This window comes from Aspergillus thermomutatus (genome assembly GCF_002237265.1).
Source record: "Aspergillus thermomutatus strain HMR AF 39 chromosome Unknown NODE_409, whole genome shotgun sequence".
In the NCBI taxonomy this organism is placed as follows: domain Eukaryota; kingdom Fungi; phylum Ascomycota; class Eurotiomycetes; order Eurotiales; family Aspergillaceae; genus Aspergillus; species Aspergillus thermomutatus.
Genome location: NW_020798459.1, coordinates 1 through 17,422, shown reverse-complemented (window position 1 = coordinate 17,422; position 17,422 = coordinate 1). Strand labels below are relative to the sequence as shown.

The following is a 17,422-nucleotide window of genomic DNA, read 5'->3' as shown; positions in this document are numbered from 1 at the left end:
AAAAAAAAAAAACAAAAATAGGCTAAGTTGGGGGGGGATGGGAATGAGTAAAAAAGAAAGAAATGAGAAATGAAGGTGTGTGAAAGAGTTTTTTGTTTCTTGTCTATGAAGAAAGCAAAAAAGAATAAAAAGAAAAGAAGCAGCATTATATGTAATTTCAAAGCATTTTTTGAAACAAGAAATTTCACAAATAGTAAGGGAAAAAAAAAAAAAAAAAAAAAAAAAAAAAAAAAAAAAAAAAAAAAAAAAAACAGGTAAGTTTTTGATTTATAAAAAAAGATTACCAAATAGACAGCATAATATGTCATTCCAAACTATGACTATATATCTTCGTCCCAAGATGCCAAAACAATTTTCAAGCTTCTCTAATTACCCAAGAATTGCTGCAATAAACATGAAAATATAGCACGATTTCATTAAAGGCAATGTTTGTGGTCCAACAGCTTGCGTGGCCCACTCGCTTACAGGTTACCTTACTATCTAGCCATGGTTCTTATATTATTATCCAAATATGCAGAAAGTAAAGAGAGAGACTATTGTTGTGATAAAATGAGCTTCCATCCGCACAAGAGCAGATAGAAGGGCTTGGATCTATTGACTCAGGGTCCGACTGGGTGATAATTCATTTAAAGTCCACTTTCTATTCCAAAATATCGAGCAACTTCAATCAGACCTGAGCCTCCAACTCCGACCCAAAGATCGACAAACCCCTCTTCTCTGGCTCGGGCAATATCTCTACTATCCCAAGCTTCTTCCAAGTCTCTCTCGACATAGATTGTCTGAAACCCACATTTTTTGGCGGCATGCAAGTCCTCAAGATGGGCTGCGACGAGACAACATTGCGAATTCCTGAAACCGAATCTGCGAGCAGCACCATGATAGACCTCTGGCGACGGCTTGTAAGCACCGAAATGCTCTGCACTGGTGATGTGCTTGAAAGGCAAAGAATTGTGTTCTTGTAGGTCTTCGAGGAGTTTTACATTACCATTGGATAATGTAGACGTCAAAAATTTAGTGCCCAGCAACGAAAGGCCTGGCACACTGTCAGAGTATGAGTCAAGTCGATGCCAAGCGAGTGTCAAATCTTTGAGATCGTCCTCGTTAAATAAATCCCGGAGAAGCCATTTGATGAGAATATTTTCCAAAGAAATGCGGTTGTACTCATCTACTGAGACAAAGGGCTTAGATGTATCGTAAGTGTCTCCGAAGTTCATATATGAGCGATGCCACTCCTCCGCGATCTCCTGCCAGCTCGAAGTGGACATATCAGAGACGCGTGCTCGCACATCGGCACTCAGATATCGAACTTGATCTTGCAGAGCCCTTTGTGCTGTGGCATTCAGTTCGTTCGCGATGCAACATCTCCATTCCACAATTGTCCCCAAGACATCGAAAAATATCATTGAAGGTACACCATCCCGTGACATCTTTGTCGAAGCTTCTTTGAGAGATACTAAAGAATGAAGGCTTTTGCATGAACTGTAGATTATACCTGAAAGTATAGCAAATTCCTCGTCAGTCAGTGATAGAAACACCATGGCCTCAAAAGAGAACTTAAGAGAAAAAAACAGATGACTTTACCGTCAGGAACTGGTGTAAACGTTGACATGATACTATCGCAATGAGATTAGGCTTCTTTAAATGTCGACGCCACTGAACATCCACTCTTTCCATCAACCTCGGGATTTTATTGCTTAGGGTTGCATGTGATTGGCAAGTGGAAAATCTCAACAAGGCCCCCGGGTATCGCGGTTTCAGAATATTAGGTAAGGCGTCGAAACTAGGCAGCGTTGGGGTTGCTATCATTTCAAAATCCGATGCCGGGCTCGTCGACATGTGAGCCTGGCTGTGTAGATGATATCCGACGTTGATATGGTTGGAGGTATTTCAATAGACTCTGTCGGTACATTGCACGATAGTCAACCTCGGGATCCTCCCAGTCTTTCTTAGAGAAGAATCGGAGCTTATGCTGGGGCGCAAGAATAGTCCCAATGGCGAAAAGATTATCTTCAATATCATCTGTCATGGTATAATACTGCCGAAGTTTGGTTTCTGCTGCTAAAAGAAAGGGTTCTGGGCAGGCCCGACCCAACTATGACAATTGCTTCAAGTTAAGTTCCCACCTGCAATGGAAAGAATAGACAAGTTTTAGTTCTAATTTTAGCATACTTTGTACAAATCTGCAGCATCCAGGGTGGTCGACAAAATGAAAACCGTTTGTGGTGCTTTACTTCATATCTCAGCAGCATAAGATTAACAGAAAAAGACAATACAATGGCACAGAATCTCTCGACCGTTTCCTGGTCCCCAAACCAAATTGACATCTTCGGGCTCGGCACGGATGACATCTGCTACCACAAGTGGGGGACGAGTCCCACTGGGGCGGATGGCTCACCACTGGTCGGCTCCACCAGAAATTCATAAGCTTTTCTGTGGTATGATTCACACTAAATTATCAACTACCTTATGGATCAGATAGCGGAAATTACAGCTCCTGCCAAACTTTCATCTCACAATAAATTAACGTGAACCTGCGGGCAGTATGTTCAGTCCACCTCCACTCAGTGTCAGTCAACCAGGAGGTGTGACGTTGCTATTTTCCTATTCTAGTAAATGTATTTACGTAGCTATGTTAGGATCCTGAGAGTAAACACAGTCTGCCCATCACATCACCCCCTAAACTCGCAGCACAGGTGAAGGTGGATTTCCAAAGAGATATGTAGAACATGTTATGACACTAAGATAATAAGACTAATCCTTTTTTTCAATTCTCAATCAAATGTTTCTGAAAGAGCAAACCTTTGGAAGAAAACTTTTGCCACAGGCATTTCCTCGAAAGAAACGGTTTCGCCTCACCGTTTGAAGCCGCATTTCAGGACCAACATACCAAATCTCTGCTCCTTCCGCGAGCGAAGACCTCGAGCTTCTGAGATCCAAGCGGGCTAAGGACAGGCGTTTCTGTAACCGTGCCACCAAGCGATGTTCATGAATATTCTGACGGTACCCACTGTGATCCATTCCATGCCTTATGCCAGACACTTAGATCAGGCCCCTGTATGACAATATCTCTAGGCGGCCCTACAGTGTCTCCCCGTGGATTGGGTCCAGAATTACCAATTCGTTGTCTGGCTAGGCATGACTGATTGATGTACCAGGCTACAACCGGTCTCACTCGACCAAACCCCATATATCGACCCACTGCAGGGGGATGTATCTCTGGGGGACATCCTGCTGGATAGCATTGTTCTATTCCTTGAGTTAACTCATCTGGTAACTATGTGGCGACTAAAAGATCCAGAGGGGCCTTTCCATGACGCGAATATAAACCATATGATAGATTTGACCTGGAAGTTCAATATCTAACTAGCAGAGATAATGTCGTGGTCTACTTGATGGTAGGTACCATATGGCAATGTTGTAAAGTCTGCATTCCTATCTCTGCTACAGTATCTGTAGATATAAAGGTTCCACGTTTGCAACAAAAAATCACTTTCCATCTGATGCATCAGGGACCAAGCTTGTGCCACGAGTATACCGACTTTAAAAAATTCAAACGGCCTGTCCTCGCTCTTTATCATGGGACAAGCTGCTTTCTGCACTGGTAATTTCAATATTTACTTGGCGTTGTTTCCTGACAATGTCTGCCACATTGGGAGGGTCTTCTTGTATCAGTTTCTTTTTGGAGTTGAAGTCTTCTGACCATCTCCTATGGCCCCTTGGATGCGGCAAGAAATCCCATCGAGCTAGACTATCTTCCTCTTCAGTGCTTAAATTCAGCCACGCGTAAATATCTTGTCGTCGGCTCGTTGAGGGTGCCTTCTCATCTGGTTGTCGACGCTGCCAGCTTCCATGTTTATCTTTTTTAAACTCCACGTCTATCGGCCATTCACATACGGTCGCCTCGAGGTACGATCCTATCCAACAGGTATATGGCCGTGAAACCTGTTGATCTGTATTGCGTGAGAGCAACCAGGCGCTCCGAAAATCATCGCAGCCAACGTGGCTGCATACGAGCGCAGTAGGAAGGACAAGAAGTATGATGCTGTAAATTTGGCTCGCCAACCGAGTCATACCCAGAGAAACGACATGGACACCAAAAGCGGCCCAGCCGATCCACCGGATGACAGTATAAAGCCAACTTGGAGATGGTGATGGATTCTGGATAAAGACGGACTTGATTGTCTTTCTTGGCAGGAAAACAGTCACAACTTTGGAATTGGGCAGGATCACCAATGTCTTGTCATGCTCATCTCGGTTTTCTTTCGTCTGCTTTTGCATAGGCCGGCTTTCTTCCTCACGGACAGCGGCATCAATAGCGTGGCGGTTGGCCTGGAGAATATAAACGCGGACCAGAATGGAGGTTAAAATAGCCAAGGCATTGGCCAAACCATACCAGTCCTGAGACAGTACGACCATAATGACCAGAGTTCCGGTTGAGCAAAACGATATTGCAGCTGAACTCAAATGGTAGTGCCGCCATCGACGCGGCTTGTGCGTTTTGATGTCCCATCAGTCAATACTGCGATTGGAATGGAAGTCTTGAGCCAACAGCCACCGACTAAACCAGCATGACAGTTCGCTGGTGTGAATCCCGCTGCTGATATTATACCAATTGAAAGCGGGCTTCCTGGCCTTGAATAGGTCGCCAGCAATCACGAAACCACGCACCAACGGCATGTACTCAAGCCAACGGCTGGGGACCAACCGACCGACAGAATCGTCGATCTCTTGGGCGCCAAGAAGTGTCACAAGCCCAAGAGCGTCGATCTTGAAGGGTTCCCAAAGGGATAGTTTGGCCCAGGGATAGCTCATTGTAGTTGACAAGAAATCTGATTTACCAAAGATTAATTTAGGGATCTGTCCTACTCAGATAATATTATGATAGACAATGATATATTTTGGAATGCACTACCTAAGACGAGGCTATCTTTTACCCAGCGACATGCCCATGGCTCAGCCGCAAGGCTATGATACATCGCATTTGCCCATTGAAACTGCCAACATCGATGTGTTTTGTGCTCATTGGTGGCGACTTAATGCATCTACAGACGCTAAACCATACGATCAGGTCGAACCGGGCACTGTACTTTTCGTCTCAAGATCCATAGCCTAGCCGCTGCATAACCTGTAACTAGAACACTCTTTTTTCTCTGGCGCTTTGCGCGCGATAAGTGAGACACGGTTGAACACATTATCTGGAATATTATAAACCAATTAGTCGTTGGTGAGGTCGAGAGATGCAGGTAATATGAGGCCACGAGGCTGTGAACTGCTTGATTGGCACATCCACAGGGCTTCCAGGCGACAGCATTGCCAATGATTTCTCGATGATCAGTGGTGTATCCAGTGAAAACAATGTTATCTGATTGGAGGCGGTTATATTTATCTCTTGCTCCTTTTCTCCTTTTCTAATTATGTAGAAGTTATGGGTGATTGTTGTTTCATTACGCTACTATATTCAGCGTTGAGGTGCACGATCGATATAAAAGTCACTACTTTGCACCATCAGAAAGGTCAAAACCCATTTGAAATAATTCATTTCTTTAAATTCATCTGTTTGTTTTGAGTTGACAACCCTCTACTCAACAGCGATGGCAGACAGCGAAATCGCGACGAAGAATCCCCAATTATCGCGCAAAATTTTCCGACCTCTGCGCGAAGACTATATTCGCCTTGTCACCATACTTGCCGGATCGCCGGCAGATAGCATTCAGTGTTCACTGGAAGAAGTTCCATTGCTTCCAGACAAAAAGCCACCGGAAGAATATGAAGCATTTTCGTATGTATGCGGATCTAAGGAGCGGCCGCAACGCATCGAGATCGGCGGTAATGAATACTTCATCACCGAGAACCTGGCAGAAGCCCTTCGCGCACTCAGACACCCAAAAAAAGGCCGGAAATTGTGGGTCGACTCCTTGTGCATCAATGAATCGAACATACCCGAGAAGAACATCCAGATTCCCTTAATGGGTCGCATATATTACTCTGCCTGCAGGGTAATTTGTTGGCTGGGACCGTACTATGAGATCCGGAGGTGGGCACGAACAGCGACAGAAGAGGATATGAAGAACTTTTTCAACCTCCTTCAACTAATCGAGTCAGACCCCAGTAATCGCAATGTGTTAGATACCTCGATCAGAGCCTTGCGTACGCTGGACAGCAATTCGCAAGGGAGAATGATGTTCGCGCTGGAAGACCTCGTCTATCGAGAATATTGGTATCGAGCCTGGACGTTGCAGGAAATGGCGCTTTCCAGTGACTTAAGGGTTAAGTGTGGGGACCATACCGTGCGGTATACCACGCTGGAGTGCATGCCCACCACTCTTATCAATGCACATGCCCTACAGTCAATGCCACCAAAGGAAAAGAAGACTCTCCATCTCAAGCAGTCCTTGAGAGTAAGCACCGTTCGGTCAAGGCTGCAAGGGATCTGGCCAGAGAGGCTGTTGAAATTTCAGCAACTGCGGTCTGGGATGTCACTGGATATGTTTCTCAATCACTTCCTGAACAGCCACTGCTTCGATCGTCATGACAACATCTACGCTTTCTACAATTTGTTTCACTCAGATATTCAGAAGACCCTTCAGGTTGACTATGACTTACCGGTTGAGCAAGCCATTACCCAAACGTTCAAAGGTTTTATCCGGGTAACAAAGTCACTTGATGTGGTCACTGTCAAGGCGCGGCAACGTGCCGTAAATGAGAAATGTCAAAGAGCGGTACCGTCCTGGTGTCCGTATCTACATGCCGAATATAGGGCATTCCCTCTTCTTCCCGCGGGCTATACTTATCCTAAAGAGACATCTTTGATTCCCCCAAATGCCCCTGTCACGTTTGAATATTCAAGAGACCAAAGCAAGCTCCTCAGGAATATGTTCCATAGAAATCTCTTGAACTGGGAAGCCAGGGAGATGGCACATATCAGAGAATGTTACACCTTCTTGAACAAGACAACGGTGAAAAGGGAGGAATTTCCGCAGGTCGTTCTTCCGGATTATCGCCCCAGCCAGTCCAAGGTGCTTGATAGCCTGGTCCAAACGAATTTGCATGTGCCCGGCAATGAAGAGCAGTTCGAGGCGCTATATCAGTTCAAGCGCCGCATGCATTCGAGGGAGCTGTGCTCATGTAGCCTGCTTCTTAAAAACGGTTTCAGTAGCACATTCAACCTAGGTGTTGTTGCTGATACCCCATGGCCAGGGGATATCATCTGTGCTATATCAGGGTGCAAGACTTTGGTTGCTCTTCGTCTTGTCAAAGATGGTGCGTATCAGGTAGTCGGTGAAGCAATGGTACAGGTGGCGGGTTTGGGAAAAGCATCATGCACTGGTGGGAGCTATGAGAATTTTATACTTTGTTAATAATGATCATTGCCTGTGTGCTTGTGCGGTATAAACAGTTTAGTGTGGTATTGGTATACAAGGGCCAACAAGATAAAGCTGGTAGAACCTCACTTTGGTATTGTCGTCCACCGCATCCCCACGGAAAACTTTGACCTAGAAAAAAGCTAGAAGCAAGGAATAAAGCAGATCACAGAGGGAAACAAGCTTGCCGTCAAGTGGTACCAAATTAAAAACATCACATGGCTAAAGAGGAATGACAAACCTCTGGGCACATCGTCATCATTGGGCATCTAGCTCAACTCACCGGAAGCAGCAGAATAGATTACTATATCAACAACGGTCTGCTCGTGGGACAGAGGTATATTGGCAGTATTAAGGCTTACCAAGTTAGGCGAAAAAGGTGCCACCGGTGCCAGAGGCACGGTCATCTAGCATGATCATATAGAGAAAAAGCCTGATGTGGTCACTGCACTGGTGAGCACGGATGCTGACACTACTGTCAATGTGTAATGCACCCATGTAAACCACAGCGCGTGGCGGCTTTATCGACCAACATACCCAGAGGAACCAGGGTGATACCGCAGCCTGCTCTACGCGAACAAAGAAAATTGAAGTATCTTGGTTGTCAATTGGGGAGCATTAGATGTTAGAGTTTCTTATGGAGTGGCCACCCTCAAAGGCATAAAATGACAGCGCCAATACTAGGTGAAATTCTAGTAAACGTGGCTGCAATTTTTATCATGGAAGAGAATTTGTAAAAAGGCGGTTGGCAAAGGGTTGGGCATTTCCTTTTAATTCATTTAGGCTGGATATGGGATTTTATTTCTCTTATATGTAGTCATCTAAATTAAAGAAAGAACAATTCCTGTTAGAGACATGGATTTTCAGCTCTGCAAGACTCTTGAAGCTAGGAGCTTAAGGTGACATGACAGCAATCTGACTTCAACGCAACTCAATATCAAGACAATTGGCCAAGTAATGACCACCTTGATAAAAATGTGCACGGCCTATGACAATATAGTATTGACCCTGCTGTCGAATGTACCAGGGATTTGATGCACCGGCAATAATTGCAACAGTATCCCCATTACGCACAGACGAAGGCGCAAGGCCGAAATATCCTGAGTTTGTTTTTATGATCCTGTGCTTAGATTTCTCAGAACGTGCTCCAATACTCTCCCACTTGGGCTCCTCCTGTTCGAGGAGTGCCTGGAATTGGTCTTTGCCTAGTGATTCCTAAACTTGCTCTGTCGCCCTTTCCATCAAGGCGAAGTATTCAAGTTACCTTTCTGTGCCTTCTGCTTTCGAAGATCGTCAAGCAACGGACCAAATAAAGGGCGCTTGTCAAGGTCTTCCAACCACATGCGGGAAACCTGGGAATACATGTCACAGCAGTGAGAAACCCATCTGTTCACTGCATCAAACTCTTGAAAGTGGTAAGTAAAGTCAGTCTGTGATTTGCTCCCGATTGGATCATCCGCGATCACTGTTCTCCAAAAGGCTTCGAATTGCGCATTGACCCCGCCATAAGGACTGCGGGTGCTTCCTTCCTTCCCTACTAATTTGTCGCATAGGGTTGCTTGTCCGTACATCTCCTGGTCACACTCAAGTACATTCGAACAAAAGGAGACTTTGTCCACAATGGAGGCAGTAATAAAGAGGGAGTCTTCTTGTACTCGAGCCCTGTACGGGATCAGGCTGTCAATCTCATAGATTCTCCGATTGTTGACCAGCCATCCTTGGCGAGAGATGGATGACCAATTTGGTACCCATGTGGGAAGATTGACGTCCATGTTGTCGTCTCCTGGATTGAATGAGGATTCTCGGAAGAAATGCAGAATATGGTATCTCGACGGCTTAGGCTCATTGACTTGCCGTAGAGAAAATGTTTCCACGAGATGTTTTGCAGCTCTCCAAAAGACTTCTCGTGTTTCAAGGCCATAATCCACACACTCTTCAGCCCATTCGACCTCTCTTGGGAGGGTGGAGAACCTTTTTATGATCCCTACAAGGCTGAAGACCTTGTCACGAGGATCAGTGGATCTCTGTTCTCCGAAGTCAAGAAGTAAAGATCCGAGACATATTTCCCCAAGATCTCCTTGGCGCCCTCTTTTGTTAAGGTATCCTAATTGATTGAAGGCACTGTGCCCAGCCATAAACTCTTCACCTAGTAAATTGCTATTGTGAAGGAAAGGCCACCATTTCGCCAAAGTTCGCACATTCTCCTCTGCCTCGAAGAATTTGAAGTCGTCGAGCATAAAGTTTTTCACATAAATTCTTGTCGTTGGGTCGATTCCATACACCACGTAAAATTTAACAAAGCTGACTTCGTGTCTTCCGCACACCATGATAGACTTGGGCGCGAGAATTACCTCCTGGACGATCCAAGCTTGCCTGAAGTACTGCCGCTTAGTCAAATAGTTCAGGGCTTGCAGCACCTGCGCTGCGCCATTGTCCGATAGTCGCATTTCCGATGGCTTCGTTGCTTCTCTAAGGAAATTGTCGAAGCTTGAAAAGGTCCATTCTGAAACATGCTTAACATGTTCAAGATCCCATTCCGGGGTCAAGACGGCGATTGGTAAATGAACTCCCGAGCAAGCAACGTTGTCGATATCCCTGTGACCGATGTACAGCAGCAGATCAACTTCGGGAAAACCTGCGTGTGACTTCGCGAGCAGGTGGTCCAGGACCTGTAGCTGCATCGGATCGATACCATCTGGCAGATCCGGTGGAAACCGCTGTTGTACCTCGGTGACCAGGTCGAACATATCTCGATCTGGAATAGTCATCAAAATGGCACAACGGCCCCTCGGTGAGTCCAATATTCTTAGCTGTTGACCATAGTCATGCCTTGCTTCTGCCACTTCAAAGGCCCTCTTGGTGTCAACATCCTTATTTTCCTCGCCAATCCATATGAGCACCTCCTGTGCCTGCTGGTATATATGACTCATCAACCTCACTTGTTGGCTTCATTCGGCAATTAAACCCTGGTGGATGCACACTGCGTCCACCCATAGTCTTTTAGTCTCTGAAACATGACGGAATCGTGTCAAAGCTGCATGAAGGTTCGCAGTTACTATGAACTCGTAGCTGTTACACATGATTAGACGCAAGTCACATGTTGTACTCCCGCATACATATGACAGAGCTTGGTAAGGACCAGGATCATCGATCGCGACAACATGGAGTTGTACCTCAATCAGATCCCACTGCGAACCGGGAAAGAGATCTATGACTCGTATATGATTCACAGGTAGCTCTTGATAGATGTGCTCGTTGTTGATCTGTGTTACCTGCACCATCGTCGCATGAGCGTCGTCACTTCCCTTCGATAGTGCCATGGTTTTGTCAAGCATTGGAATATGATACCATATCAGTTATTATTCAGGTAGTCTGTCTTTATTTGTGACTGTGTGAGCAACTTGAAAAGAGCCATTCCACGCCAAAGGGAGAAAAAGGAGGTTTCTTTCCTCATTCCATGCCTCAGCCGCACGAGGCTTTCTGCCCAGAAGTGCCCAAACGGCAGGGTCTCGAGGCTACAGCCTGAGCAGAGAAATGATTATCGCAGTTCTTTTAATATTACTGGCCACGACCTCTTGATGATATCACTTCCTACACACCGACAAGTTGAAAAGCACTGCACTGATACCTAGGTCCAATGTAACGGAAAAAGAAACGATAGATGATCTCAAGGACATACGAGATTTAACAGGAAAACTCAAATCTCGCCTTTCTAAAGGGCTCGCTATACTTGAATCTCTTTCTAATTCATGTTTGCATGGCCTGAAATATTTCAAACCGGCTTGACAACATATGAAGGGTATTTTTGTAATCCCACTGCTAATTTGTTCTTTGAAGCTTGCTGATATGGGCGGTGTCAATCCAATACGCAAGGCTCCAGCATTACATAGGCAAGCTAGGAGCTGCTAGGTATTACCTATAGCTTGAGCGAGGTTATCAATAACAACCAATAAAAGCAAACCACGTTTGACGACAGGGGGAGGGGGCGATCGATATGATCTTAGGTACGCTCAGAACCTCGAATGATGACAGGCATTATTGCTAACCTAGTGCATGAAGCCTAATGCCAGGAACCTAGGTCTTTGGAGACACACCTGAGCTGTAAACGTGGGAGAAAATTTGCGTTGTATTGTGCTTGAGGGATATATGTTTCTGAGCACAACCTTGTACAGTGTGTTAGAGAGTGCTACCAGCCAATTTCTGTTGTTTAGACCAATGCATATTTTCGTGCAATATATTGTAAAGGTATCGATTCTGATAGACCATTTTCTGACCATGGTAGACCATCGACAACGCGTCGATGATGTGGAATGACCGATAATCGCTACACTCCTCATTCTAAACAAACCCCGTTGCAGGACAGCAATCTGGAATTGCACGGGGGGCTTCATCCACTCGTATTATGTCGTTGGAGGGGCTAATGATGCTGTGTTTCCGTTAGGAACATGGAAGAAGTTTGACTTTTGTACGGTCGATTTTAGCATTAGCAAGGCAATAATATACTATCTGCTATATACTGCCAATAGGATGGAAGACGACTCGTCAACTCAGTGCCAATTGGACGAGTGAATGAATATACCAAAGAGAACGTTCTGACAACGACAAGCTGACATGAAGTAAGCACTCTTGGCTTGAAGGCCTGATCGTTAGAGTAGCACTAGAGTGCTGAAGTGCTGCTTGGAAGTGCAGCTCAACAGCGCTATGTTACGTATCAAAAGGCTGGAATTTCCAAGGCATCTAGTTGTGAAACAATGCCAGACACATCCCTATGGAGTGCCAGAGTTTGTGTTATCAGAGACAAGTCTGACGACTCCTCAGTAAACAGGAATGTTTGGGGTAACATCAGCGATACTCTGTCATAAGTACAGACTCCATAATTTATCTTACCTAGACCCGGAGCAAACAGCGAACCTTTCAGAGTAAATGGCTATCTACGTCCAAGGCAAAGGATGTAGATCCTGGATACTCCGTATAGGTGCTGTAGCATGTCTCGCGTTTCTCGGCTGGTCTCTTCGGCAATGCCACGGACAGGTTCCATTGTGTGCATCCCCAAAAACATATTCGCCATAATTATTATTGATATTGCCAATAATACCGTACGCCAGGGGGAAGAAAACCAACAGAAACGGACGAAAATATAACTATGTTTATTGGACGTGGAAGGGTAAAGTCAACTGCCCAACCTGCAGTGGCTTCGCAGGGTGAACCGTGGTACTGGGACCATCAAACCAATCAGAAGAATTTTTTATGCCGTCTAGCTCTCTTGGTCTCACATAACACAGAGCGATTGCTAAAGGACAGGGGACATTCAGAGCTAGGTTCTTACCTGATACGGGATATATGCGGTCCCAGGCTTACTTGGCTCCAGCTCCCAAGTATTCGCAATTTGACGTTTGACACTTGACAGCAGCACGCGATGTGAGTCGCTCTCTAATTTGAGAATTTAGGGAGGTGGAATACAACCTTGTGTACTCATACCAGGCAGACACAATGGTGTTGTTTTAACCATGCACGTGCCACCTCGTAAATGCCCATCGTAAAATAGCCAGATGCTCATCGTCAAATCGATATCGTTTACAGACTACAGCTTACCTTGGCCTCATGTTTGTTCCAGTGAACCCGCCCTAAGCGGTGGCACCCAACAGCGGTACTCGGAGACCTGCTTTCAGGCACATTTCCACAGATAGTTGCAGATAGTATGCAGTGAGAAAATTATACTAACGCAGAACCCTGGTCCCATCTTTTATAATCATGAGCTAGAGCTGTATCATCACAGCTGAACACGAACAACTGGCCTCAGTCTTGAATACCACCCGTGAGCATGGCGAGCCTGGTATAAAAAAGATAATGGAAGATGCGGCTCCGCCACGCACGCTGGAACCATCCAGAGGCGAATCTGTTAAACTTATAGGAGGAAGGCAGATTCTTTGCACCACAGGGTCAGTCTCTGATTGTGGCAATGTTTGGAACGCTACATTTGGACCTGCAGAACAACAATCCTGAGTTCATCCAACATGCTGATGGAGTGGCTTTCAGTGAGATGGGCTACTCATTACCTCTAAATTCTACGTGTGACAAGTGCCGCGCGAGAAAACTGAAGTGCAGCGGACAGAAAACTGGGTGTACGCGGTGCAAGGCAACCGCATTAACATGCACATATTCGTCCATCTACGACGCTGGCGAGCGGCGCCGCCGACGGGCAGCCAGCCAGAAAAACATGGGGCAGAACCAGAGCCAGAGGCAGGGAAACACTGGCTCTTCTGCAGGAAGCAATATCCCGGCACGATCCCCAGTGAGACCGGCATCTGAAACTAGGACCCCATGACAGGCGTGGCCACACCGCAGCTCAGTGAGAATCAAGGATACTGCCTCAATCCCCTTTACCCAATCTGAACCAGGAGATCCTAGACGAACTGCTTCCGATGCAAGAGTTCGCCCCGGACTCGACTCCGATATCCGTATCCGTCCCTGGGCTGGCCTTGAAGAACGAATATTTATTGGGCATTGGCAGCGACAAGCTACTGCTTCCAGACACTCTCGGTGGGTTTATTTTGCTTTTACTTTTATTCAAGCTAATCAATGGACCGATACAAGGCATATCGACTCCGAACAGCTCGTGCTTCCGAACTGCGATCTCCCAGCGCACCGTGAATCGACTGACACATGTGGGTGTCTCCAGAGAATCGTGCTCCTGCTGGAAGAACTGGAGAACTAAATGCACCGACCGTGCATCGGAGCACTGGACTCGACCCTGGCCTGGCAAAAAGAGGCCCGCACAAATTGCTTGAAGATGCTCCGATGTAAGCACTGCAATTCCCGGTCGGACTACATGATGCTTCTTACCGTTGTGTGTGATAAGCTCGCCACGCTCAGCGGCAAGGTTATTGCCATTTACCTGCAGCATTGCAACAAGAATCCCCCAGAGGCGACCAGGTTTCCAACCCCTTCTTGCTCGCCTCCCAAAAGCAGCAACAAGAATCCTCCCAACGGGATGTTTGTGGGGAACTATGAAATTGACAATCCGAGCGAATGGTCTAGCGTTATGAGTGTTTTAATGCGAATACAACTGCGCAGTCTGTGGTCGCTGATGCAAGAAGCGAAGACGGTCGCCTACATGGCGTCTTTGAGCACACAGCTGGCCAAGTTGCAGGATACGGAGCACCGGGTGTCCAAATTGATAGACGTTTGGAAGATTTGAGTCCCAATTAAGGTACTTAGAAAAGACATAAGCCTCAAGGTTCAACCAACATCTTCAACCCGCCCCGTTGAACCCCTCATGACCACTCATGAAGCCCTAGAGTCTGGAGTCTTAGTTCCCACAGTCTAGTCTCTTTGACCTCATCATAGGCGTAAGGCTTCACGCCAGACATTCCTGGCGTAATGGACAAGCTTGCCTCCGCGCAATCCTCCAGATACTTGCCACCACGACCCTCCCATTCCTTGCTCACCGCTGCAAATACGGTTGTGGCTGCACCCTGTTCCGGGTTCTTGTTAAACTGCATGACTGTGGGATTAGAGCGCCATCCAGCCTTAATCTCCGGTGAAATGTATTTTTGCAGGTGTGTAAAAATCCCGCCTGGCGTCACGCTCAGTGCGTGTAGTTGCTGAGGCCCGTACCAGCGCTCAACATAGTTGGCCATGTAGATCTGGGCCAGCTTACTTTGTCCATAAGCCACACCAGGATGATATGCGCCATGCCTGGCCAGATTAAAATCATCAAAGTGGATCTCTGATGCATGGTGGCCGCTGCTGGAAACGTTTATCAGCCGTGACTGGAAATCAGCCGAAGCAGCCAGTAGCATTGCATCTCGCAGCAGCCAGAAAAGTAAGAAGTGACCAAGATAGTTAGTCGCAAGTTGGATTTCAAAGCCATCTGCCGATTCCTCGCGGGTGGGCACATGCATCACGCCTGCATTACATATTAGGACATTTAACGTCGGGGAGCGCTCCAAGAACGTAGCGGCCGCCGCACGAACGGAGGCAAGAGAGCTGGTATCAAGCTGGAGAAGTTCTACCCGACCAGGCTCGAGAAAATCTCTACAAGCTGCGTGTCCTTTCTCCAAGGACCGTGTGGCCAGAAACACCCTGGCTCCGGTTGAAGCAATTGCACGGGCAGTTTCGATTCCGATTCCCGAGGAGCAGCCTGTAATTAGAAAGACCTGCAGTACGAGATAGAAAGAGTGAGAAAGGTGGGGCCCAAAATAGAATCATAGGGGGAAAAAAGACACACTTTGTCCTTCATCTGGCCCACAAGCTTTTCATCTCGGATGATTTGCAAGGCAGTGGGTCTGGAATCGCCTGGGCCCGCGGGATTCTAATGGACAGCGACATATCGAGACATGATGAGGAGGTGTTGGAAACTGCTTTACCGTCACAAGTTCAGAAATCACTAGTCTTTCGTATACAAGTGAAAAAGCAATGAAGGTCTGATTCTTTTCTAACTACTGGCTATCTGATGTGCCTTTTATACTACCGGAATAGGGGCTATCTGACGATATTCGCGTACACCGATATCAGGGGTAAGAGGTCAGATTCTTCTGGAGTAGCGAGATCCGATGCCGTAAAGGGAAGGTCAAATCGATATGGAAAGAATAAGCGAAAAGGGAAGAATAAGCAAATCACCAGAACATGTAAGCGGTAAGTTATATCAACAGGAGGGGACGAGTAGTAGAAAGCAGACGGAGTGACTGGAGGAGTGGTGGCCAATGCATAGAAAGGCGTGGAATGGCTGAGAGTGTGGATCAAAGGATCAGATCCAGCGAGCGAGTGTTTTGGAGCCTGTTAATTCGTTTAAATAGCTGATCGGAGGCTAAACTCATCTATCTGGAACGGTTCGCATTTGAATTCTTGCAAATCCTCGACAGGGACTGGGTCTTGAGCAAGGAGTCAAGGACTGCGTTATACAAAAGGAGTCCGAGCAGCCATAATCAACGACCACACCAAGAGGCCCACAAACGAACAAAGGAAAGCCCCTAATACTAACTCCAATGGGCAACTAGGGGGTACAAAGCCCCCACTGTATATACTACTATCTACTGGCTCAGGGTTATCTCAATAATGATGACGTGGCGTAAGCGCGTATGATCTTGCTCTCCATTAGCAAGAAGAATAATAAAAATTAATAATAATAGGCTGACACAATGATAATGAGAATCCTTGTCTTCCCAACTAAAATACCGCATAATCCCAGAACCTGATGTGCGCGCTCGACCGTCGGGTTCTGGTGGGTGCCCATGGGGGTCGATAATTTCCTATTAAACATAACTTGTGAGTATGTTGAACATCTTTAAGTGTGTATTTAATATATTAAGAATTATATTAAATTAAAGTTGAACACTTTAAGCATAAATAGGACAGTAAAAAGGGGCAAAAAGTTCCGGATGCCTTAGGAGCGGAAAGGGCGGGCTTCTTTAGAGATCCATTATTCTCTATCCCCTCCTCTGGTGCCAAGCCCGGTCACATAGTGGATCTCCTGTGCCACTAAGCATGCCTGTAATCTGATTAGTTACTTAGACCATGCTTAGTAGGGAGGTAGGTTAAAATAGTCTAATTAGATAGATTCCTTACTGCACTCCTAGTATAAAAGGTAGAATTTAAGGTCTGTTACGTCTACTATAGAAAAATATATATAATAAGTAATAGAAGGTTAATTTCAACTTTCTCTCTTAATATAACTATAGAAATCTATCTAGTAAGTATATTTTATATTAGGCCTATAGAGAGGCACCTTATAGGCCTTATAATTCTAGTTAGTAAGATTTACTTCTAAAATCTATTAGATAATAGTACCTTACTACTGTATATAATTTATATAGAGGTACTAAGTATACCTTATCTATAATTTTTCTAGTCTTTACTCCTTTATATACTTAAGAGAGCTATCTAATTATATCTAATTATCTAGGAGGTTGATATACACAGCCTTATGCTTAGGTGTCACACCCTGGGATCCGTCTCTGCTGTTCTCTGCTAGTCAACTACTTTGGGAAGGGGTGATATAGTCCCTGGACTATATCCGATACTTGCCTGAGGCCTACCGACCAGGTAGCCTGACGATGCAA

At 45.9% G+C, this 17,422-nt stretch overlaps 5 protein-coding genes across 5 annotated transcripts; 2 read left to right on the top strand and 3 right to left on the bottom strand.

Moving 5' to 3' along the window:
• Positions 1 to 626: 626 nt before the first annotated feature.
• Positions 627 to 1,427, bottom strand: CDV56_102516 (uncharacterized protein; the record flags this gene model as incomplete). Its single annotated transcript, XM_026756135.1, has 1 exon — positions 627 to 1,427. One exon carries the CDS (start codon positions 1,425 to 1,427, stop codon positions 627 to 629), a length of 801 nt encoding a protein of 266 aa, XP_026609817.1.
• Positions 1,428 to 3,549: 2,122 nt separating this feature from the next.
• Positions 3,550 to 4,416, bottom strand: CDV56_102117 (uncharacterized protein; the record flags this gene model as incomplete). Its single annotated transcript, XM_026755736.1, has 1 exon — positions 3,550 to 4,416. The coding sequence occupies one exon, from the start codon at positions 4,414 to 4,416 to the stop codon at positions 3,550 to 3,552; it is 867 nt and encodes a 288-aa protein (XP_026609816.1).
• A 1,175-nt stretch (positions 4,417 to 5,591) lies between these two features.
• On the top strand, positions 5,592 to 7,358 carry CDV56_101716 (HET domain-containing protein; the record flags this gene model as incomplete). The annotated part of the gene is made up of 1 exon (XM_026755335.1): positions 5,592 to 7,358. One exon carries the CDS (start codon positions 5,592 to 5,594, stop codon positions 7,356 to 7,358), a length of 1,767 nt encoding a protein of 588 aa, XP_026609815.1.
• Positions 7,359 to 8,602: 1,244 nt separating this feature from the next.
• On the bottom strand, positions 8,603 to 10,696 carry CDV56_101226 (uncharacterized protein; the record flags this gene model as incomplete). Its single annotated transcript, XM_026754845.1, has 2 exons — positions 8,603 to 10,273; positions 10,478 to 10,696. 2 exons carry the CDS (start codon positions 10,694 to 10,696, stop codon positions 8,603 to 8,605), a joined length of 1,890 nt encoding a protein of 629 aa, XP_026609814.1.
• A 2,624-nt stretch (positions 10,697 to 13,320) lies between these two features.
• Positions 13,321 to 14,559, top strand: CDV56_100614 (uncharacterized protein; the record flags this gene model as incomplete). The annotated part of the gene is made up of 5 exons (XM_026754233.1): positions 13,321 to 13,396; positions 13,441 to 13,653; positions 13,712 to 13,901; positions 13,956 to 14,026; positions 14,099 to 14,559. 5 exons carry the CDS (start codon positions 13,321 to 13,323, stop codon positions 14,557 to 14,559), a joined length of 1,011 nt encoding a protein of 336 aa, XP_026609813.1.
• Positions 14,560 to 17,422: the final 2,863 nt, after the last annotated feature.